This window comes from Drosophila takahashii, chromosome 2R (genome assembly GCF_030179915.1).
Source record: "Drosophila takahashii strain IR98-3 E-12201 chromosome 2R, DtakHiC1v2, whole genome shotgun sequence".
Classification (NCBI taxonomy): domain Eukaryota; kingdom Metazoa; phylum Arthropoda; class Insecta; order Diptera; family Drosophilidae; genus Drosophila; species Drosophila takahashii.
In genome coordinates, this window is record NC_091679.1 from 11,067,417 (window position 1) to 11,092,884 (window position 25,468).

The window sequence follows — 25,468 nt, forward strand, 5'->3', positions numbered from 1 at the left end:
CTAGATAGACTCGGCTATTGGTGCTGATCAAGAATATATATACTTTATGTGGTCGGAAACGTCTCCTTCACTGCGTTGCAAACATCTGACTGAAATTATAATACCCTCTACAAGGGTATAAATATCATCGATACGGTATTTTTAAAAATTTCGACATTCCTAGTTTGAAGAAAATCAATTTTTTCCTACGCGCAGTTGAAAAACTTTTATACGGTATTCCCACAGAGATCCATCCACCACCCGTTTAACGAATTGTACGTATTGTTTTTAAACTATTTTCTTAATCTATTTATTGTATTATTCTACAATAAAATTAGGAGAACGCAATTTTACGACAGTTTTCCCGAGTTGAAATCCCCCTTCGTTAATGTTGAGCTGAGCAACTGCTCTTTAGTCAGCTGTTATTGGATGGTAGATGGTGGATGGAGTTCTGTGGGAACACGAGTTTCACATTTTTCAAGAATCCCAGCCGTTTCAAACGGATTGACTCTATGGGAAGAGGCTATTAGTCGAACTGAGTACTAGGCTTAAGCGAAAATAGCACAAGCTATAAAGTACGTTCTAAATTTTTTTTAGTGGAAGACGGTCGCACTGTCATAGCTCTTAGTAAATTTTTGCTCCATTTGTGAATCACAAATCAATTTTGTTTAATAATTTTTATTAAATGAACTTCAACTTGATTGGCTAAGCTCCGTTTGATCGTTTTCTTAACTTATAGTTTGTAAACACTTTGTTATCAGGGAGCGGCTCAAGCAGCTGAATGGTATATCGATGTGAGCAAAATCAGTGGATTAATTGTTAAAGATATTTTTTTCGCATTCTTTTCTGCAGTCAATACCCGCTCTTGGTCTTACGTTTTCAATCAACAAACAGAAAGTGTAGTACCTGATGCTGTGTTGGATCAAATAATTCAACGAAGAAAAGAGTGTATAAAACTGCTGAGCTGGCTAGTCATATTATCTACATACATACATATATTGTTTTGTGAAAAAGGTGAGGCCACAAAAACTTTTAATCCAAGAAAATAGCATATTTTAATTGTTATTTTGTCAAAACAGTCCGTGTAGTAGATGTACAAAGAACTAGAAAAAAGGATACATATACACTTGCCAGAAAAAGTATGCGTACAAATATTTTCCGCAACTTTAGAGCTTAAAAAACGTCTTTAAAAAAATTCGTAAAAATGTCATTTTAATTTTAACATTTAGTACACATATTAAGCTTTAATTTGACGTAACTTATTAATTTCTAGCACCTTTACTTTTCCTAATATAAATAAAAATGTACAAATTGGCCGGATTTCGCATCAGAAAAAGTATGCGTACAAATGCATATGGTATTAGAAAAAGCATTATTTTGGGCAAAGTACGTCGAGTTTAGTACGGAGTTTGATACCCTTTATGTTTTATAACTTCAGTCTACATATTCGTCATCGATTGGACCAATGTCCTTGCATCCATCGCCGTTATTTGATTCCATTCCTCGACATTGAGTTTTTTCAGGATATCCTTGGATGCAAGGGTGTGAAGGCGAGTCCTGCCCTCCAGGACATCACAAAAATGCTTTACGGGATTGATATATACTATTTTGATGGCGAATGTAGCTGTTTTACACATAAAAGCTTTGTTTTGTGGGCGCAATGTTTAGGTTCGTTGTCCTCTTGGTACCAAAAGTCCTTTTCGAGTCCCACTTTCAGGACGCTTTAATTTCTTGTCTTAAAGTGCATAAAACAACCAACAAAATGAGGTATCGTTTATTAAAATCGGTCAACAACTTAACGAGAAATGGCTAGCCATATAACCAAACAAACAACTGCTTTGGCGTAATGCACGAATTTCATACGAATTTCAAAAAAAACTAACCTTCTATCTAAATAAGAAAGTTTTTATACCCATTTCTCGTTAAGTTGTTGACCGATTTTAATAAACGATACCTCATTTTGTTGGTTGTTTTATGCACTTTAAGACAAGAAATTAAAGCGTCCTGAAAGTGGGACTCGAAAAGGACTTTCGGTACCAAGAGGACAACGAACCTAAACATTGCGCCCACAAAACAAAGCTTTTATGTGTAAAACAGCTACATTCGCCATCAAAATAGTATATATCAATCCCGTAAAGCATTTTTGTGATGTCCTGGAGGGCAGGACTCGCCTTCACACCCTTGCATCCAAGGATATCCTGAAAAAACTCAATGTCGAGGAATGGAATCAAATAACGGCGATGGATGCAAGGACATTGGTCCAATCGATGACGAATATGTAGACTGAAGTTATAAAACATAAAGGGTATCAAACTCCGTACTAAACTCGACGTACTTTGCCCAAAATATGGCTTTTTCTAATACCATATGCATTTGTACGCATACTTTTTCTGATGCGAAATCCGGCCAATTTGTACATTTTTATTTATATTAGGAAAAGTAAAGGTGCTAGAAATTGATAAGTTACGTCAAATTAAAGCTTAATATGTGTACTAATTTTTTTAAGACGTTTTTTTAAGCTCTAAAGTTGCGGAAAATATTTGTACGCATACTTTTTCTGGCAAGTGTATGTATACTATACATACAGTTGCGAAAAAAATAATAGCACCACTTCGTCACAGGTTCTTAATATTAAAGAAATATGTGGAAAACGGGGATTTTTATATAAGAAGTGTTTTTTATTATCTTGATTAGTATTCCACCTATTTGAAAAAATTGATCCGGATATCGAAAATATTGTCTACATATAATTTTTTCAGATTTTAAGAAAAAAAGTCAAAAAAAGGCCGAAAAAAATAATAGCACCACTTCCGTTTTCTTTAAATAAAACGTTACGATGCGCTAATATTCTTGTGTATAAAGGATATATTTTATGAGATTTGACTAAAACTAACTTCTCCTGATATTCAGACATCAAATTGATTACCATTTGGCAATACAAGGACATGTGGAAAATTTTCCAAGTCAGAAAAGAAAAATATTCAAAAAAGAAACATATTGGATGGAAAACGGTAATGAAAACCGGTTGGATTGGTTAGGTTTTGGATCATCTTCATTAGAATGACATAAACTTTGAAGGATAACACAGAAAAACCGAGTCCTGGCCCATTTTTCCTTCCAAAATGTTATATTACAAAGCACAAAGAATCTTATCAGGGCCAAAACTAAACTAAAACACGTGCTTAAAATAATAGCGAATATTTTAATAGTTGGATAATGTTTCAAAAAACAAATTTATAAAACATGAACTTAAAAAAAATAATCCTATCCGAAATGCGAAACATATTTACAAGGGCATAGGGCTAGTCAAAAAAAACTTACAAATGAATGCCCGCAAACTTATGAGAATGTGTGAAGGCAAAGTTAAATTGGGTAAGAAGAAATCCTTTTTATAAGTCATGTGTCTTCTAAACACCTAAATTGACCAATAACATGGTACCAAAACATCCATTTACTGAGCATGGACCTAGTATTAACATAGGCTTGTTTTTCCTTCTTGAAGTAAGATCAATACGGATGAATACATCGTTCATGAATCATCCTATGATGTAAATAGTGATACGGTAGTAATTCGTAGCTTAAACTAAATACAAAATACTTCTTAAATGAATCTTTGACCAATAAAATCCGGCCAGGATCACGGTCAGAAAGAGTTCGAAAGTACTCAGTAAGCAGTATACATTGACTTGTGTACTCGCTTGACCATAACACAACCAAAAATCTTCGAGTTTTTTTTTTAAAGACAGTTTATACAGTTAATCTAAAACGTCTTAAATCATTTCTGAATAAATTTGAAAATATATCATGATTTTTGGCCCCAATTCCTCTATAGGTAGGGTCCTGACTTGTTTAATCGATAGTAAGTCATTATATCCAAAAATCGATAAAGATATTTACACTTTAAACTTAGATTTACTTGTTAGCTACCGCCAACTAAAGATTAAGTTACCCATTTGTCATTTTTCTACCTTTTATTCTATTTTTAGAGAAGTGGTGCTATTATTTTTTTCGTAGGTTTTTCCAGTTTTGCATAGATTTTCTTAAATAAGTCCAGAAACCTTTTATAAAGCTAACATTTTTTTTCATATTCAAATTATGTTTAGTCTTACTATTTAAAACCCGTTTTGAAAAGTTAAAAAAGTTAAAAAATGTGAGTAGGTTGACTAGTTAAAATTTTTTTGGGTTAGTGGTGCTATTATTTTTTTCACAGCTGTACATATATGTTTAGTGGCGGACAAAAGTCTACGGACGACCCCCTTTTTGGGAGTTCACCCACTCCTATTGCTTTTACGGGAAAAGTAATGATAAAGTTTTGTACTTAATGTTATTAATATACAAAAAACAAAATTTTTTTAAAATTCATAAAAAACTTAAAAAGTTACAGACGAAAAACTTAAAAATGACATTGACAAAAGTCTACGTACGATTTTTTACATAGAACTTTCAACATTATTGCTCAAAAATTACCCAAACCTGCTCTATAATTTGTATGCCCAGGCCTTATGGTGGTGAAAACAATTGCCAAAAAGCATAAAACAGAAGCCAATTCTTCAGGATATGCGCCGTATGCTTAGGATCATTATCCTGTTGGTGGATCGAGTCTACACCAAAAATTTTAACAGCCCATAAAAACAAAACATGTTATCAAAATAATTTAAACGCAGAATACATCTATAATGATACACATTTGTGTTTAATAATGCTATGATTTTTTAAATATTTTACAACTATTTTTTATGAATTAATTAAAAAAAAAAGCCAAAAAAAAAAGGACACAGCTTATTTTAAACAGTTAACAAAAATATCGAATAAATTAACCTAGTGGCCGATAACTTTTTTTTTTTAATTGGGCGTGCCTACCCTTTTGTTTACCAACAATTTAAAGTTAACTTTAGATGGATACAATGCCTTTTGTTGTTGTTGCCAAGTAAAAACTACTCTCGACCCTTGGGAAGGACTTTTGGCGTAGTTTCGTCTAAAAATATTGTGTTTTCTAACATTTGTTCGTTATGTGGACATCGAATTTTGTTTTGTGGTAATGTTAAGACACCTTTAATTCATAATCATTAGCTCTCGACAGCTCTGGATGAGCTGAATCTGCGAAAAAATATGCACTTCCCATGGGTCATTTCTTTAGTTAAATCAAAAAATTATTTACATTTCAAGATCCTTTGATTTTTTATTTCATTTATCCTTTAGAATGTGAAGATAAACTCAAATCTTAGTCGCGGAGTAAAAAAAAATTATGGAAGGACCTATTTGACACTTATAGGCCCAAAACAATTACCGTTCGCAGTTAGACTTTAAAATAGCCATTTGACTCCCCAATTTAGGCTCGTCATTATGATTTTCCCCGCTTAGATATATTTTTCCGACTCAAATCAAAATTCAAGTATTTCTGTCAAATACATTTTTTCAAACATACTAAGGACACTAATAAGTCAGTTTCTCGTGTGTATCCAAATGAGCTCTAAGCCTAGCGGCGAGCGCTGACTACTATGATATTTTTCTCAAAAAAACAGTATTTTTCTTTCGCGTTTGGGGGGGTCAAACGTCATTTTAGACCATAAGTATGTTCGCCAATATGGCTTAGAATTCTTTAAAGATTACGTTCCCCCTATACGATTTTTGGGGTCCCAAATCGACCCACCCTAATAAATATGCCTTCTTGTATGTTTTTTGCGCGCCCCATTTCAAATAATGGACATGAATGCAAAATGTATTCCAAATTAGAGTGACCAGCTTTTTTCCAGGACCAGCTGGAGTGTTGAACACGCGGCGGCTGCGCCGTCTATGGCACGGAATTGGTACTGTTTATACAGAAAACTGTGGGCGCCACGGCTTTTTGCGGTTTGTGGGCGTTAGAGGGGGCGTGGCACCTTGATAAAATAAACTTGCGCTGCGTATGAAGCCCAAGAATATCTGTGGGGAATCCCAATCTTCTAGCTTTTGTAGTTTTCGAGATCTCAGCGTTAATCCATACAGACGGACAGACGGACATGGCTAGATCAAGAATATATATACTTAATGTACCCATTTACTCTACGAGTAACGGGTATAAAAAAAGTTATTGGCCACTATGTTAATTTATTCGATTTATTTGTTAACTGGTTGAAATAAGCTCTGGCCTTTTTTTTTAATTAATTCATAAAAAGTAGTTGTAAAATATTTAAAAAACATAGCATTATTAAACACTAATGTCATAGATGTATTCTGCGTTTATTATTATTTTGATAACATGTTTTGTTTAGTTTTTATGGGCTGTTAAAGTTTTTGGTGTAGACTGGTTGAAATAAGCTGTGAACCACTGTATGTCGGGAATTATTTGTCAATTGGAAAGAAATTGTCTTAAGTTCGGCTAGAAACGGGGTGTTAAACTCGTTCATCAACCCTTAAAGTAAAAGCTATGTAGCTCTGAAATATTGACATGTATTTTAATCAAATAAAAACACCTCTTAACGAGGTAAAACACTAGTGACGATCGCACCTTCAACATTCAAAAGTTCTGATATCAACATTTGTGACGAATAATTATTATTCTCGTCTTTAAATACACTTTCTAACATTTTCTGATTCGGCCCGCTCTAGCAAACAATTCCAGAATTTTTTCCTTCACAGGCATTTTCTATTGCAGCGTGCCGAATGAGACAATATTAGAAAGTGTATTTAATGACGAGTGTAATAATTTATCGTCACAAATGTTGATATCAGAACTTTTGTATGTTGAAATTGCGATCGCCACTAGTTTTTTACCTCGTTAAGAGGTGTTTTTATTTGATACCAGAAGTTGTTCATTGTTTACTTAGGCTCTTATAGGAGCTAATATATACATCTAAATTTAAATTGGTCAATCATAATTTTGAAAATAATGTATTTAAACGAATTAAGTTCCGATTTTCTGATATGACCCCTCATATTAAGTGCATTTTCAGTAGGAATACAACTAACGTGCGAGGGGCCTATTATCCCCACTTTTAAACTTTCACCACTCTCTCTTCCAAACCAATTGATTTTCTTGAGGCCTTGGTATGCAAGAAAAAAAATACGGCATACTTTTGGGCTCTCTTGGCAAAGCTCATCAAAATGGCTCGACTTCGCGTTAAGCCTTCAATTAAAACTAAAATTACCGAAAACTAAGGCAAAACCGCATCGAGTCGGCGGTATGCGCTTTTAGTAAATTGACTTTTTTTTTTTAAGGAATGAACTAATTATTATTATTATTACTATTTTCTGATTCGGCCCGCAAACTATTCCAGTCGTTTATTTTACTCTTCACAGGCCCTTTCAATTGCAGCGTGCCGAAGAGGAAAATTTTAGAAAGTGTATTTAATGACGAGTGTAATAATTTTTAGTCACAAATGTTGATATCAGAACTTTTGTATGTTGAAGGTGCGATCGACACTAGTTTTTTACCTCGTTAAGAGGTGTTTATATCCGTTACTCGTAGAGTATAAGGGTATATTGTATTCGTGCAAAAGTATGTAACATCTAGAAGGAAGCATTTCCGACCATATAAAGTATATATATTCTTGATCAGGATCACTAGCCGAGTCGATCTAGCCATGTCCGTCTGTCCTTCTGTCTGTCTGTCCGTATGAACGCTGAGATCTCGGAAACTATAAAAGCTAGAAGACTGACATTTTGCATGCAGATTCTAGGAGTTCCTACGCAGCGCAAGTTTGTTTAAAAAGAGTGCCACGCCTCCTCTAACGCCCACAATCGCTTATATACGATTTTAACAATTTCAATATTTCGGAAAAGTATAAATGCAGTTTTATTGTGTTTATCAATACCTATCGAAATGTAGAAGAAATTTTTTAAATCGGACCATTCGTTAAAAACTTACGGCGGATCAAAGTTTTTATCCCATCTTCTTCGCACTCCCTTTAGCTGAGTAACGGGTATCTGATAGTGGGGGCACCCGACTATAGCGTTCTATCTTGTTTTATTTGATATCAAAAGTTTTTGTTTGTTTACTTTTGCTCTCATAGGAGCTAATATATACATTTAAATTTAAATTGGTCAATCATAATTTTTAAATTATTGTATTTAAACGAATTAAGTTAATAAGGCGTTGGGTATTTAAAAATACCTTTTAAACGAGGTATAGCACATGTCTGTACCTTTAGTAGTGTAGAACTTACGAACTAACAAAACTTAGCTTTTTTTTAGCTTTTTCCCCGCTAAAGTAGCGCGATTTTCCAAAAGTCGTAGAACAAAAGATTCCTATATGGAACTGTTAGATGCAAATGAACTGATTCCATGACCGTAAAATACATACAAAATATCGACGCACAAAATGCAATGCTCAGGAAGCGTTAGTTGTTCTGAGCTAGAAAAAGTGTCTATATTTGTGTTATTGAATAACTTTTGAACCTGACTTTTTACAATAACGCGCCATACACCAAAATTTGGAGAATCTCAATGGCTAAGCAGCTTCAAGTTTTAAAGAAAATCGTTAGACCCGTTTTTAAAAAATTAAAAAAAAAGGTAAACAAATTTTTTTTTAATTTTTATTTTATAATTATACTCTTGCAAAGGGTATTATGATTTCAGTCAGAAATTTGCAACGCAGTGAAAGAGACGTTTCCGACCCCATAAAGTATATATAGTCTTGATCAGGGTCACTAGCCGAGTCGATCTAGCTATGTCCGTCCGTATGAACGCTGAGATCTCGGAAACTACAAAAGCTAGAAGGTTGAGATTTTCCACACATATTCTTGGGCCTCCTACGCAGCGCAAGTTTATTTCAGCCGAGCGCCACGCTCCCTCTAACGCCCACAATCGCCCACTAACGATTTTAAAATGTGTCCTGCGCCCACATCTTTAAAGATTTCCGAGAAGTATAAATGCAATTTTGTTGTGTATATTTATACCTATCGGACCAAATCGGACCATTCATTAAAAAGTTATACGCAATCAAAATTTATATATCTATCTCCCTCGCACTCCCTTTAGCAGAGCTACGATTATAATCGGGACACCAACCCGAGTACAGCGTTCGCTTTAGCTGAGTGACGGGTATTAAATAGTCGGGACACCAACCCGACTATAGCGTTCTCTCTTGTTTAGATTTGGTTTTAAAATGTCAGAAATCAAAATGCCTACTTCATAACGAAAAAGTATAATGTTCGAGTATTCCTATGAGATCCATAAGATATAGTGGTCCGATCCGGCTCGTTTCAACATATTTACTACCTGCAGTAGCAATAAGACTTTTGGGAAAGTTTCATCGCGATAGCTTAAAAACTGAGAGACTAGTTCGCATAGAAACGGACAGAAGGACATGTCTAGATGGGTTCGGCTATTGGTGCTGATTAAGAATATATATACTTTATGTGGTCGGAAACGTCTCCTTCACTGCGTTGCAAACATCTGCCTGAAATTATAATACCCTCTGCAAGGGTATAGAAATAGCTTCAAACATTTATAACTTTTTTTGCGTTCATACAAATGTTCTAAAGTCAAGGCAACTCAGATATTTTTCACCCAAAAACAGTATTCTTCTCTTGCAAAGGGGTAAGAATTTCTCAACTGCGCATATGAAATTTTAGATTTTCTTCAAACTCGGGTATTTTAAAGAGTTTGCCTAGGTTATCATCTGTGATTTTTTAAAAATTTGTTGGTGTCCATTTAGGGGCGCTATGAATTTTTGAAGGTAAGAACTTAAAAAATGTTCTCAAACTTCAAATTAGTATAACTCGAGAACGGCTTAGAAGAACAACGTGCAACTTTACACATTTTTAAATGTGTACTGGGGGAGTTAGAAAATAATTTTCTTAAATTTTTTGTTGTCCAATAAGTATGAATTTTAATTATTTAAAATTTTGTATCGCGGTTTTGAATGTGTTCTTCATTCTATAAAAAAAACTGAACTATCCAAGATTGTCCATCTCATAACCAACTTAATTTACCCGAAGAAACATTTTTGTTCCTTTTCATCATTTCCAAGATATATCATTTTTTATTCGAATTTAGAAAAACCCTATTTATATTTCCAATGAGTACAATTCTTACATGCTTAAGCTGAAAGCAAAAAAAGGCCGAAAAAAATAATAGCACCACTTCCGCTTTTTTTAAGTAAAACGTTACGATGCGCTGATATTCTTGGGTATGAAGATATATATTTTATAAGATTTGACTAAAACTAACTTTTCCTGATATCCAGACAACAAATTGACAACAAAATTAAAAACAAAAAAAAACCTTGGATGGAAAACGGTCATGAAAACCGGTTCGATTGGTTAGGTTTTGGATCATCTTCATTAAAAATGGCCCATTTTGCCTTCCAAAATGTAATATCACAAAGTACAAAGAATCTTATCAGGGCCAAAACTTAACTAAAACACGTGCTTAAAATACAAGCGAATATTTTAATAGTTTGATAATGTTTCAATAAACAAATTTATAAAACATGAACTTAAAAAAAATCCTATCCGAAATGCGAAACATATTTACAAGGGCATAGGGCTCATAAAAAAAAACTTACAAATGAATGCCCGCAAACTTATGAGAATGTGTGAAGGAAAAGTCAAATTGGGTAAGAAGAGATTCTTTTTATAAGTCAAGTATCTACTAAACACCTAAATTGACCAGAACATCCATTTATTGAGCATGGACCTAGTATTAACATAGGCTTGTTTTTCCTTCTTGAAGTAAGATCAATACGGATGGATACATCGTTCATGAATCATCCTATGATGTAAATAGTGGTAGGTAAATAGCTAAAACTAAATACAAACTAAAACTAAATAGTAAATAACACAACCGAAAATCTTCGAGTTTTTTTTTTTTAAAGACAGTTTATACAGGTAATTTAAAACGTCTTAAATCATTTCCGAATAAATTTGAAAATATATCATGACTTTTGGGCCCCAATTCCTGTTGGAGTCCAATTCCCACTATAATTGAATTTATCGCCTCCAATGTTTTTATAATTCGTACGGTCACTTTGTAAAGACCCGCCTGGAAGGAAGCTTTTTCGGTAAAGGTTGTTATCGAGAATCATTGTTATTTGCTGTAGTTGTAGTGTTCAGTTGGTATGCCAAATTTAACTAGCTCCATTTAGCGTTCTATTTGTCAGAGATAGAAGTTATACCAGATTTGCGCCAAAATGGTTGATCCAGCCGATGCTGCCGCTGGAAGCAAAGTCAACACCTGCAAATTAGTATTCCTCCGGCATCAACGGACTACGATTACGCGAAACATGACCAATTTGAAGACCAAACTCGACCAGGAGAAGGAGACTTTAAACGTTATCTTCGTCAACTTTCCACAACTCAAGGCCAAATTGAGAATCTACACAGTGCCGACACCGAACGAAGCAGTTTTGATGAGCTGTTCGTGGAAATTAAAACAACGCTGTTGGCCGCAATATCAAGAAAACGTCGGGCAAGCATTCCAGGAGACACGACATTGAACAATTCATTCAATTCGTCGTGCATCACAATCGTCTGCCAAATCTGAAGTTGCCGAGCTTCGACGGAAAATACGCAAACTACAAACGTTTCGGTGGTGTTTTTTCAAATCTCGAGGAAACGGATGGTGGCCTTTTAAACATCGACAAGTTTACATACCTGCTTAATTGCTTAACTGGGCCAGCTCTTGAAGTAGTGTAGTCATTCCAGATTACCGAGAAAAACTACTCGAAGGCAATGGAGCGGTTGAAGCAGCGATACGATAACGACTTTTTAATTTTCCTCGACTACATTTCAAATTTATTTGCAATGCCAATGCAGCCAAACTTCTAAATGTCGTCGATACGATATCCGCAATTCGATCGTCAGTACTCTCACTTGGATCAGCAGCAAACGTAATGGATGCAATCATAATTCATATGATGCTAAGCAAACTGGATCCAGAGACAAAAATGCAGTATCAAGAAAAGCAGAGTTATGATCAATTACCATCTTGGGCGATTGCTGCGTCTTTCTAACTCGCCGTTGTCAATATCTTGAAGCGCGCGAAAGGGATCACGTAGGTGGAACCGACATACCCAGGCTTTCATCATCGAAGCAACCACGCAAGTCGAAGGCACAGAGAATCCTCAGGTCCAACGTAACGCCGCAATCCAACACAACCAAGATCAACCAATATCTTGAAGCGCGCGAAAGGGATCACGTAGGTGGAACCGACATACCCAGGCTTTCATCATCGAAGCAACCACGCAAATCGAAGGCACAAAGAATCCTCAGGACCAACGTAACGCCGCAATCCAACACAACCAAGAGTCTGTACAGCTTAATTCAAACGTCGCCCTGTTAACGCGAGCATTTAAGCAGGGAGTTTTACCAACAGCTGTAATACAGATCAAGGACACGACCGGCAATTATCAGCTAGTTCGAGCTCTACTGGATTCTTGCTCCGAGGTCAATTTAATCACCGAGGAAACCGCCAAGCGATTAAACCTCCATAAAGCGCGGGTTTCTCAGGCTGTCAGCGGGATATCGGAAGCTTGTGAACCAATTCATTACAATGTCTTCGCCGCGCTCAAATCTCGAATTTAAAATTTTCAATGGCCATCCGAATTTGGAGTCATTAAGCGGATCTGTTCCAGGCAACCCCGGGAATATATCGACACCTCCACGTGGAAGCTCCCCGAGGGAATCACTCTTGCAGACCCCAGATTCTTCGAACAGAACAAAATCGACGTCCTTATAAGCACCGAAGGATTTTTTGAAGCTATTCTAGGAGACAAACAATCGCTGGTCAACAGTTGCCTAGTCTGCTCAACACGGAGTTTGGGTGGATCGTCGGCGGTCATTTAAATTCATCAAAAAAACAGCTAACCTATCGATGTCATTTAACGTTCAGTGGAATACTGAAGGACGTGTCCAAGTACGTCTACCATTGAAGGAAGGACATCTCACCCTCGGATCTTCTTTCAAAATGGCATCAAAACGCTTTAACATGCTCGAACGCAAACTCTCGCGCAACCCCGAGTTAAAGAGGTAATATCATCAATTCTTGCAGGAATACATCGACCAAGGGCACATGTCTCGGCTCGAGGACATAGACTGGAATAAGACCGCAAAGCAGCTCGACAAAGCTCCGCGTCGTCTTTGACGCTTCGGCCAAGTCGTCAAATGGCCAACGACATCTTAATGACGGGTCCTACAATCCAACAGGATCTCGTTACCACGATACTTTCATTCCGACTACACAAATATGTCGTATATGGCGATATAAGTAAGATGTACAGACAATTCGTAGTGGATGAACTAGACAGGAAGTATCAATTAATTCTTTGGAAAGGTGACTCCGAAAAACTTCAAATCTACCAACTCAAGACGGTCACATACGGGCTGTCAGCCGCCCCATTCCTAGCTATTCGTAGCTTGGCGTATATCGCCGACGCGTTTGCCAGTCAGTTTCCGATCGGAGCTAGCGTACTCAAATCCGATCTATACGTGGACGACGTACTCACCGGTGCTGACGACCTTGTCCTACTAGATATAAAAAGGCGTCAGCTAACGGAAATGCTGGAAAGAACGGGCCTCGTATTAACGAAATTTCATAGCAACTGAACTAGCTTGGTAGGCGGACAATCTGAATCTGAAGTTAAGATTCAACTCGACGAGCCAGATACCGTTAAAGCCCTCGGATTAGCGTGGATACCTTCGGCTTTCACCACGAGGCTTTCGTCAACGAACCACAGACTCGAATAAAAGTTCTCTCAACCATTGCAAGGGTTTTTGATTCTTTAGGGTTAATCAGTCCAATTGTAATCCGTTGTAAGATTTTCCTTCGAAATCTAACTCTTTTAAAATTAGATTGGGACGAACCCTTAGAAGGCAATTTACGGCTAACCTGGGAAACTCTTCAGGGAGAACTTAAGAATACCTCGAATCTATGTATTCCAAGATTCGTGCACACGTCACTCAGCCACGATAGCGAATTGCACGGCTTCGCCGACGCGTATAGATGCGGAAGCCGCGTATGGATGCTGCATTTACATACGAGCTAAGAGGATCCAAGGAATCGAGGTCAATTTGCTAATAGCCACATCTCGTGTAGCGCCAATCAAAGTACAAACGCTTCCGAAATTGGAGTCATAGCTCAGAAGATAGCGCCATACATCGGAAAGGTCTACTTTTTGACTGACTCCAAGATAGTCCTACAATGGTTAAAAATGCATTCTTCTCAGCTGAACTGCTTCGTAGGCAATCGCATCTCAGAGCTTCAGCAAGCTACCGACGAGGTTGAGTGGCAACACGTGCCCTCAGCACAGAACCCAGCTGATATAGTGTCGAGAGGTTGCTGCGCTACAGAGTTACAGAAAACTATCTGGTTTCAAGGGCCTCAATTTTTAAAGAAAGATAAAGCTTTTTGGACACGCCATGTTGAGCCAACTCAATCGGTTCCGGAAGTGCGGCCAAAGGCGATCAGTCTTTACATCAAAGGAGAGCCCTCCCAGTCATAATCACCGCCGTCCTCAGTTACAAAGCTAAGGAAAACCTGCCAAAGCGCAGCGAGTCTGCAGGAAGCATCAGTCATCGACTGATGTCATCATCAGAAATCATCAATAACTCCTCGTCTTATCACCGAGCTATGCGAACTATTGCCTTCGTATTTCGATGCTTTAATAAAGTTCCAGCTAACAGGGCCATAAACAAACAAGAAGTAGTACACATCTCAGCGCCAGAGCTTAACTTAGTTTTTTGGCGGGTAATTGAACACATATCACAATGAAATCTCTCTTCTAAAGAAACAACAGCGTGTTAAAGACAGGTTGCAGGTTGCCAAATTCCCAGCTTTGGTTCCACGAGAACATCGTTTCGCCAAATTGTATGTCGAGTTTCTCCTCGCAGGAGCCAAGGTGCTCCTTTCTCTCTTACGGGAACGGATATGGATACCAAACGCAAGGGAGTTAACTAACTCGAAAGGTCGTACGCGCATATACGCATTGCTTCCATTACAAGCCGAAGTTGATGACTCAAATCATGGGTTCCCTACCCGCAGACCGCTTGCGCTGCCAAAGACCGTTTCTTGTCACCGGAGTTGACTTCTGCGGACCATTTATGACATCGTATCGAATCCGCAGCAGAGCCCCATACAAAACATACGTAGCCATATTCATATGTTTTTCGTCGAAAGCTGTACATATCGAACCAGTTTCAGATCTCTCCTCGAACGCATTCTTGCTGTGCCTCCGAAGGTTCGTGTCCCGTTGAGGACTGCCAAAGCGAGTGTACTGCGACAATGATACTAATTTCGTGGGAGCATCGGCAAAGCTATCTGAATTTAAACAGTAAATTTTGAGCAATGAAGCGATCAGCCAGCTACATCAATACAGCGCAACTAAAGGGTTCGAATTCTGCTTTATCCCACCCGGTGCGCCCCACTTCGGGGGTCTGTGGGAAGCCGCGGTTAAGTCCGCTAAAACTTTGCTGGTGAAAAACATGGCCAAAGCCAACTTTACGTACGAAGAGCTACAAACGATCCTCAAGGAGATAGAGGCGATACTCAATTCGCGACCAATCACTCCAGCGTCAGCCGAAACAAACGATGAAGAAGCGGTGTCTCCAGCTCAATTCCTTATTGGATCATCTCTAATTTCAGCTCCTGAAGAACAATTGAACGAGACGTCAAACTTTCACTACCTAGGTCGATGGCAGCGCATTTCGTTTCTTAAACAGCAAATTTGGAATTTGTTTCGTCGAGATTATTTTCACACGCTCCAGCAACGCACAAAATGGACAAGTCCACAGCCCAATATAAAAGTAGGACAACTGGTTCTTATACACGAGGACAACGCAGCTCCCCAGTACTGCCCACTGGGGCGGATCATCGCAACGATTACTGGGAAGGACGACAAGGTGCGAGTCGTGGAGCTCCAAACGCAGAAGACAGTTCTTCGAAAACCAGTGCACAAAATCGCCCCGCTTCCCGTCGAATAAGCAAGAAGTCAGTTATAGGATTCCGGATCCTATCAAGGCCGGGAGTATGTTGGAGCCCAATTCCTACTATAATTGAATTTATCGTCTCCAATGTTATTTCTTGGAATATTAACAGATTTAGTATATTTTTTATAATTCGTACGGTCACTTTGTAAAGACTCGCCTGGAAGGATGCTTTTTCGGTTATTTTTAGTGTGTATATAAGAGAGAAAAGAAAACGACGTAAAATAAAAAAACTGAAGTGCAAAACTTGGACGAAAAACGTTTTTCTTTACAACAACCGGTCACCGTCGGTGCAATCATTTCCAGCCCCGTACCCGAAGTTACAATCAGTTACAATCAATTACTCAGAGAAAGGTCAGGACCCTACCAACCGTCCTGACATGCTTAATCGACAGTAAGTCATTATATCCAAAAATCGCAAAAGATATTTACACTTTAAACTTAGATTTAATTGTTAGCTACCGCCAAATAAAGATTAAATTACCCATTTGTCATTTTTCTACCTTTTATTCTATTTTTAGAGAAGTGGTGCTATTATTTTTTTCGTAATTTTTTTTTCAGTTTTGCATAGACTTTCTTAAATAAGTCAGAAACCATTTATAAAGCTAACATTTTTTATACCCTTGTAGAGGGTATTATAATTTCAGTCAGATGTTTGCAACGCAGTGAAGGAGTCGTTTCCGACCACATAAAGTATATATATTCTTGATCAGCATCACTAGACGAGTCGATCTAGCCATGTCCGTCGGTCCGTCTGTCCGTCTGTCCGTTTCTATGCGAACTAGTCTCTCAGTTTTAAAGCTATCGCGATGAAACTTTCCCGAAAGTCTTCTTTCTATTGCAGGTAGTACATATGTCGGAGCGAGCCGAATCGGACCACTATATCTTAAGGCTCCCATAGGAATATTCAAAGATATATAAGAAAATTCTTTGTTACCTTGTAGGAAGTAGGCGTTTTAATTCTCGACTCTTTAAAAACAAAATTCAAAAATAGAAACGCTGAATAAAAAAGTTAAAAAATGTGAGTAGGGTGACTAGTTAAAATTTTTTTGTGTTAGTGGTGCTATTATTTTTTTCGCAGCTGTAGCCATGTCTGTCTGTCCGTCTGTCTGTATAAACGCTGAGATCTCGGAAACTACAAAAGCTAGAAGGTTGAGATTTCCCACACATATTCTTGGGCTTCCTACGCAGCGCAAGTTTATTTCAGCCGAGTGCCACGCCCCCTCTAACGCCCACAATCGCCCACTAACGATTTTAAAATGTGGCTGGCGTCAAAACCTTTAAAGATTTCCGAGAAGTATAAATGCCATTTTGTTGTGTATATTTATACCTATCGAAATGTAGAAAACATTTTTCAAATCGGACCACTCATTAAAAAGTACGCAATCAAAAAAATGTTATATATCCATCTCCCTCGGACTCCCTTTAGCGGGTATTAGATAGTCGGGACATGAACCCAACTATAGCGTTCTCTCTTGTTTTATTTTACACTTAGTTTAATCTGTCCGAGACAATATATATGTGACAAATCATGGTTTTTGCGCATTACGAAATATGATGCGTGCATGGCTCAAACAGTTGGTGTGTCTAAAAATCCAAAGGTACCGGGTTCAAGTCCTAGAAAGAGCGATTTGCCTCAAAAAAAGAAAGTTTGTTTTAACTTCATTTAATTATCATTTACCGTATTTGATTACATAATAATTAGCAGACTTCCTCAAAGTACCGCGCCAATTAATTGGCTACTAATTAGGAGAGCGTCAAGTTAGGCATCGTTAAGTACTAGTGAAATCCACTCATGTTTTGTTTTGATGTTAAAGTTTTTAAAAAGATACACTCTTTATCTTTCAAACCTCTTACTTAGAATAATTTTAGGATTTGTTTAAAGGGAGAAAAAAAATAATAGAAAACAAAAAAAACATACAGCTGCGAGTACTACAGAGTACAGAGTAAATGCAATTACTTGTATCTTTTAAAAAACTTTAACATCAAAACAAACCATGGATCTGTTTGCCTGTGATACCTCCGGAAAGATGGCCAATTTCTGCATTTTTTTAACTTTGAGGACGTTGTGCTAAGAATCCTTGCGTCGGGGAACTTTTTGGAAAGCCCAGTTTAACTTGTGAATTTGAACGAATTCAAAAATATAGCATCCATCCATATTTTTGATGTTGCATAGTGTTATTGGTTGAGTTCATAACGAGTTAGGGCACCGGTTTTATTAGCTCTTTTTCTTCACTGCGTTGCAATCCAGACAAAATTAATGTATTTTATTCAAAGGTATAAAAAGGAGCTACGCCGAAATGCAGTAATGAAAATTTGAGAACCATTATTGGCTGACTCTTACACGCTCCTTTTCCGCCTACCTTCAGCATGGAAGTACATACAGTAAAGGTGAACAGCCTAAATTGTACTACCACGGCGCTTTCCTCCCTCGAATCACCAGCTTCTGCGACCGCCTCTCCCAACATCACTCCAAAGAAAACATTGTCGAATATTGCCGACCCTGAGGCTACTCTCAACGAAAAACTCACCCATGATCAAAAGCCGGAGGTGGACTTCGATGGCCACAGTAGAGACTGCGACAGCCAAACCAGTTTTACCTATGAAATGGAAAAGGATTTTAATCAGCTCAGGAGCTCGCACGGTTCTTTGGCAGGCAGCGGGAGTTTGTTAAAATCGAATGGCCCGTCAAGTGCTGCCTCCATAAGCACATCGGCCACGCCCGGAACAAAAACCATGGAAAGTGGTGTCACGAGCAACTATGATAGAGCGATGGCATGTTTGACAATTGTACCCCCCGCCGTCCAAACTAAGAAGCGTATCGCGAGCAGCCGAACTCCAACTCGCAAGGCGCGTCGTATCAAATTCTACCGTAACGGGGATCGTTTCTATCCAGGCATAACAATTCCTGTATCTAACGAACGGTACCGTTCCTTCGAGAGTCTTTATGAAGACTTAACCCGTTTGCTTGAGGAGAATGTAAAGATACCGGGGGCTGTGCGCACTATATATAGCATGTGTGGGAAGAAGGTGGGTATTCCTCAGTGTTGCCTCTACACTAATATGGTCTCACAATTCTGGCTTTCAGATTATCACCCTTGATGAGTTGGAGGACGGACAGAGCTACGTTTGTTCCTGCAATAACGAGCATTTTAAGAAGGTGGAATACAACACTAGTTCGCAACCATTGGCCAATTTGACTCCGTTTAACAATAGTCGATCTAATAATCCCCGATTCACTAAAAGTTACCGACCCGCATCCCCCCTAAAAAACGGATCTCTATCAAGCAGCAATGGACCTGTTACTGCGTGTAGTGGAGGAGTGGCCAACGGGAGTCCATTGAACGCGTCCCGCTTTATTGAGCGTGACAGTGTGGTTCATCCTCGCATAGTGACACTGATACGTAATGGAACTAAACCGCGCCGCATTATGCGCTTGTTGTTAAACAAGCGTAACAGTCCAAGCTTCGAACACGTGCTGACGGCCATCACGCAAGTGGTTCGTCTAGATACGGGATATGTCAGAAAGGTATTCACCCTGTCAGGTGCATCGGTGGTTCAACTGTCCGATTTTTTTGGACCCGATGATGTTTTCTTTGCATACGGCACTGAGCGGATCAACACTGCGGAGGACTTTAAGCTGGAAACGGAAGAGCAACGTTCTATTAGTGTCATACGCAAGACCCTGCGCACGGCCGGTACCACCTGCAAAGGACCCAAGCCCAAGATGCCTATTAAGAGCAAAAATCATTATCCTCCACTGGTAGGTTCGGAGGAATTCAAAGCCTCTGCCCCGCCCGAACACCATAAGCAAGCGCCCTTACGTAAAAGCCCTGGCCTAGAGATAGATGATTTGCCAGCAGATATTCGGGAAAGGTACACATTGGGTCAAATTATAGGCGACGGAAACTTTGCCATTGTGCTCAAAATCGTGCACCGTCAAACGGGTGAATCATATGCCTTGAAAATAATAGATAAGAACAAATGCAGGGGCAAGGAGCACTACATTGATGCTGAGGTTCGAGTCATGAAGAAGTTGGATCATCCTCATATAATATCCCTTATAATGGATGTGGACAAACATACAAATATGTATCTGGTATTGGAGTATGTAAGTGGTAAGCTGTAATTTTTATACAGTACATTTCAAAATGTATTAAATTAATTAATTTTAGGTGGTGATCTGTTCGATGCAATTACTCAGGTAACTCGGTTCTCAGAAAGTCAGTCGCGTATTATGATTAGGCATTTGGGGTCAGCCATGGCTTACCTGCATTCCATGGGCATTGTGCACCGGGATATCAAGCCTGAGAACCTCCTAGTAAGGCGCTTGTAGTTCAAAATAATCAGTGTAGAGAAAATAATGATAAAAACTATTTACATTTATAGGTGGAACTAGATGAATATGGAAACGTTCTCGAACTAAAGTTAGCTGATTTTGGACTAGCATGTGAAGTAAACGATCTTCTCTATGCCGTCTGCGGTACACCAACTTATGTCGCACCAGAGATATTGTTGGAAGTCGGATATGGGTTAAAGGTGATAATTAACCATATAAAAGCTGCATTAAGTTTGTTAAATATTCCCGTATTTTCATCCTGCAGATCGACGTTTGGGCCGCCGGCATCATTTTGTACATATTACTTTGCGGATTTCCACCGTTTGTTGCGCCTGACAACCAGCAGGAACCACTGTTCGATGCTATTATCTCGGGTATTTACGAGTTTCCGGATCCATACTGGTCTGATATAGGCGACGGCGTACGCGATCTGATCGCTAATATGCTGCAGTCGGATCCGGACGTTCGCTTTACAAGCGAAGACATCCTTGATCACTATTGGACGATGGAAATTGAGAAAACGGAATGCGAAAATTATAATAGATGAAAAGTGCCCGTGTGGAATGTTTAAATAAACTCCATTTATGACGGAGAAAGTTTTGTATTCTGTATGTTTAAACGCTATTATATAAGCCATAATTTATTTGTACTTATAGCCACAAAAGCTATGTGATTATATTCGTGCAGCAATACCCAGACGACCATCGAACAATACTGACGGAAATAAACAGAAGCATTTCATAAATTCCAATATTCAAAAAATTAAATTACAGTATTGTATTTGATTTTTAAGTATTTATTTAAATAGTTGCAGACAAATATATTTTTATTTCGTACACTAAAAGTTTTAATTAATTGCTTTCATTCATAGCACTGTGTTACAAAATTGATTAAATTAAAATGTATCTATTGGATACGATACATTTGAATCGGTTACGAATTTCCAAGATAAACTGCGTTTTCCAAAAAGTTTGTCGACGCAAGGATTCTTAGCAGAAGGACCAGAAGGACCTGCGGAAATTCCGGAGCTACCACAGGCAAACGGATTAATGGTTTTTTTAACTGTTAAAATATTTATCCTTTAAAATATTTTAAAAGTGACACTCTATCTTGCGAACCCCATAAAGGGGAAAATATAAAATCCAAAGGCCGTTTTCTCGTCCGCCTGTTAAATTTAAAGTAGGGTTAAAACTCTGATTTCCCATACGATTTCAAGATTTTAACCCTACCCTACCCTACGGCAAGCCATGTCCGTCTGTCTGCCTGTCTGTCCGTCTGTATGAATGCTGAGATTTCCCATACATATTCTTGGGCTTCCTACGCAGCGCAAGTTTATTTCAGCCAAGTGCCACGCCCCCTCTAACGCCCACAATCGCCCACTAACGATTTTAAAATGTGTCTGACGCCCACACCTTTAAAGATTTCCGAGAAGTATAAGAGCAATTACTTGTATCTTTTAAAAAACTTTAACATTAAAATAAACCATGGATCCGTTTGCCTGTGATACCTCCGGAAAGATGGACAATTTCAGCATTTTTCGAACTTTGAGGACCTTGTGCTAAGAATCCTTGCGTCGGGGAACTTTTTGGAAGCGTAGTTTAACTTGGGAATTTTTGATGTTGCACAGTGTTATTAGTTGAGTTCATAACGATTACGGGCACCGGTTTTATTAGCTCTTTTTCATCACTGCGTTGCAGTCCAAACAAAATTAAAATATTCTATTCAAAGGTATAAAAAGGAGCTTAGCCGAAATGGGACACCATGCAGTAATGAAAATTTGAGAACCATTATTGGCTGACTCTTACACGCTCCTTTTCCGCCCACCTTCAGCATGGAAGTACATACAGTAAAGGTGAACAGCCTAAATTGTACTACCACGGCGCTTTCCCAACATCACTCCAAAGAAAACATTGTCGAATATTGCCCTGCCATGATCAAAAGCTGGAGGAGGACTTCTATGGTCACAGTAGAGACGTCGACAGCCAAACCAGTTTCACCTATGAATGGGGGGGGAATGCCCTTAGGGCTCTCTAGGATTCTATCCTATTGGAATTTCGCAGTCTTTCTGCGATGCGCAGTTTTTTGAGTACTATTGTGGCCATGTTGCATACAGCAGGCCAATTTTCTTCAGAGTCAAGCATAATATCCACCAGGTTACAAACGGCTGGCGTCCTCCCAACCCTCATGCTCAGATCTCTTCGTTCATTTTCAAATCTCGGACAGACAAAAAACACGTGTTCTGCGTCTTCGTTATCCGACTCGCAGAGTGGACAGTGCGGATAACTTTCATGCTTAAACCTATTTAGATAGTATTTAAAGCATGCATGTCCTGTCAACAGTTGCGTTAAGTAGAAGTCCACATGTCCATGCTTCCTTCCCAGCCATCTCTGCAATTCTGGGATAAGCTTATACGTCCAACGTCCTGTGCTACTTCGTTCCCATCTCTCTTGCCACTTCGCAATGGTAAGTTCTCTGCACCTTTTCCGTAGGGGTTCAGCAGGTGCGATTCCTGAGCTGCCTGCTTGGATCTCCACTGATTCCAGTCCCGATATTACCAATGCCGCATCATGGGATACCGTGCGGAACGCACAGCATACCCGCAGGGCACACAGCCTCTGCACGGAGTCGGCTTCTTGCATATAACTTTCAGTTTCAGTGGCTCGGGCCCATATGGGAGCAGCGTACATCAGCGTCGATGTGACAACGCTTACCAGTAATCTCCGACCTGGTTGCCTCGGTCCCCGAGTATTTGCCATAATCCTCGAGATTGCGGCCGCGGTCCTACCTGCCTTGCCACTAGCGTACGCTAGATGATCTTTGAAGGTTAGCCGGTGGTCAATCATGACACCCAAGTATTTTAGGCTTGGGCGAGATTTTATTGTGGCTTCTCCAATTTTGATAGTTGCCGTCTCTACTACCTGCCTGCTACTTATCAGGACTGCTTCCGTCTTGTGCGCTGCCAAGGTGAGTCCCTTGGCGTCGAGCCATGCGCTTGCTCGTTTCCCAGCTTCGTTGCAGATTCTCTGCGCATCTGGGAGTTTCTTTGCAGAAACTACTATGGCTACGTCATCGGCAAAGCCAATGAGTCGTGCCCCTTCGGGCATCCTGATCCTAAGGATCTCGTCGTACATGGCATTCCATAACAATGGGCCTAGGACTGATCCTTGTGGGACTCCCCCGCTCACCCTGTGGGTCGATTGCCCGGAATCAGTTTCGTACAGGAGCAGGCGGCCTTCGAAGTAGCTCGCTATTACTCTCTGTATGTACATTGGAACATTTTGGTTTCTCAATGCATTTAGAGTATGGTCCCAGCTAGCGGAGTTGAATGCGTTTTTAACATCCAGCGTTGCCGCTATGCAGTACTGCTTGGTGCCGTACAGCCACCTTTTCCCCTCGATGGCTTTATCTGCGATTTCACACAGTTTACCGACGGCGTCAATGGTAGATAGTCCCTTCCGAAAACCGTACTGCATCTCTGAGAGGCCGTTGGTTTCGACTAGGGCACCTTCTAGCCGGGAGTGGATTATTCTTTCGAGAATTTTACCCACCGTATCTAGCATGCAGAGTGGCCTATATGAAGAAGGCTCCTCCGCCGGCTTGTCCCCCTTTGGTATGAGTACCAGCCGCTGTTGTTTCCAGCGACTAGGGAACACACCTTCTGTTAGGCATGCGTTATACATGTCAACATACTCCTTTGTGTTTGCCTTTATGGCAATTTTAAGGACTTTATTCGGGATGCCATCTGGTCCCGGTGCCTTGTCGTCCAGTATTGTCTTCAATAACCAGAGGACTTCTTCGGCACTTGTGAGCTTTATGCTCGCAGTGTTCACGATCTGTGAGGTTCGCGCCATACTCTCTTGCTCTGGGAATAGTGTTTCCACTATCCTTTTTAGGGCGACTGGGCGTGTCGGCGATGGCCTACTAAATACCCGAAGCCGTTTTGTGACGAGTTTATGTGCGAAGCCCCATGGGTTGGAGTCTATTTCTTCGCATATATTGTTAAAGCACCTGCGTTTGCTTTCTTTTATGGTTTTTTCCAGGGCTCGTCTTTTTTCCCTGAAAACTAGTTGTAGTGCCTCAAAATCGGGCCTTCCTCTTGAGCGTTGGTATGCGCGTCTTGCCCCGTGGCAGTCTTTCCTGGCTTCCGCAATGGATTGGTTCCACCAGTATGCAGGTCTTCTTCCTGATGGGTTTCTTCCCTTTCTCTGCATAGATGCATCACAGGCTAGTTTGGTGTAGTCTGCGATGTGGTTTGCCCGTTCTTCAGCTGAACCGCTAGTGGAGAGGTCCTCGAAAAACATCTGTACCATCTCCACGCCTAGCGTTTCTATTTTGTACCCTGCCACGGTCCTAGGAACCCGTGGTGGGCCATTTCTGGACTTTATCGTGCAAATTATTGCTGCATGGTCACTACCCATGTAGGTGTCACTAACCTCCCAGCTGGAGCCCGAGGCCAATCCAGCGCTCACAAATGTGAGGTCAATGATGGAACTGGTGCCGGCTCTAGAAAAAGTCGGTTTCGTTCCAGAGTTCAGCAGCACTAGGTCAAGTGCGGCGAAGCTCTCCAGTAGCGCCTTTCCCCTCGGATTTGTTCGGGGAGAGCCCCAGTCGGTAGCCCAGGCGTTAAAGTCCCCGGCTATTACGGCTGGACGATTTTCCCAATCCCTTCGAGTTCAGATATTGCCTGGCGAAGGCTAAGGCTTGGCGGCAGGTAACAGCTATAGAACGCTATACCATTCACATGGGCCCTAGCGAAGCAATTTCCGCTTTTTTTTCTGCTAATCTGAAGCTTCGGATTTCCGCAGCTCCATATTGCCGATTTTTTGCTATCATCTGCTAGCCATTCTCCGGAATTTTTATTCCTGTATTGCTCGCTTATGAGTGCAATGTCTACGTTTTCCTCGATGACATTTTGCTCCAGCAAAAATTTGGCGACCGCACAGTGGTTTAGGTTTATTTGAAGGAACTTCATTTACCCCTAAGCCCTTGCATAGCCCTCCTGAAGTACGGGCATTTCCCACTCATTGTTGGGTGGTCGCAATCCTTCTCCTTCTTGCGTTTGCAGAGCATGCAGCAGGCCCTTGCCTTGCAGCCTCTGGCTTGGAGCTCCTTTGCGCCGCAGTTGTAGCAGCATTTTGAGCAGTCCTCTTGGATCCTGCAATTCCCTGCTATATGGCCAAACTCCATACACTTAAAACACCTTTTAGGTGTTATCTTTGGGCGGATCCTACACAAAGTCCAACCCAGC

General features: G+C 39.8%; 1 protein-coding gene across 6 annotated transcripts; it reads left to right on the plus strand.

Moving 5' to 3' along the window:
* The first annotated feature begins 567 nt into the window (after positions 1 to 567).
* Positions 568 to 21,064, plus strand: LOC138912386 (serine/threonine-protein kinase GG21441). 6 transcript variants are annotated; one of them, XM_070213146.1, is made up of 7 exons: positions 569 to 773; positions 832 to 993; positions 18,325 to 18,911; positions 18,970 to 19,999; positions 20,057 to 20,202; positions 20,271 to 20,420; positions 20,486 to 21,064. In XM_070213146.1, the coding sequence occupies exons 1-7, from the start codon at positions 761 to 763 to the stop codon at positions 20,765 to 20,767; spliced, it is 2,370 nt and encodes a 789-aa protein (XP_070069247.1). In that variant the 5' UTR covers positions 569 to 760; the 3' UTR covers positions 20,768 to 21,064. The 6 variants fall into 6 exon arrangements, 5 of the variants coding, with proteins under 5 accessions (XP_070069247.1, XP_070069250.1, XP_070069251.1 ...); XM_070213149.1 differs by having other exon boundaries at positions 569 to 763; positions 18,251 to 18,911; XM_070213148.1 differs by having other exon boundaries at positions 570 to 763; positions 18,159 to 18,911.
* The last annotated feature ends 4,404 nt before the right edge of the window (positions 21,065 to 25,468 follow it).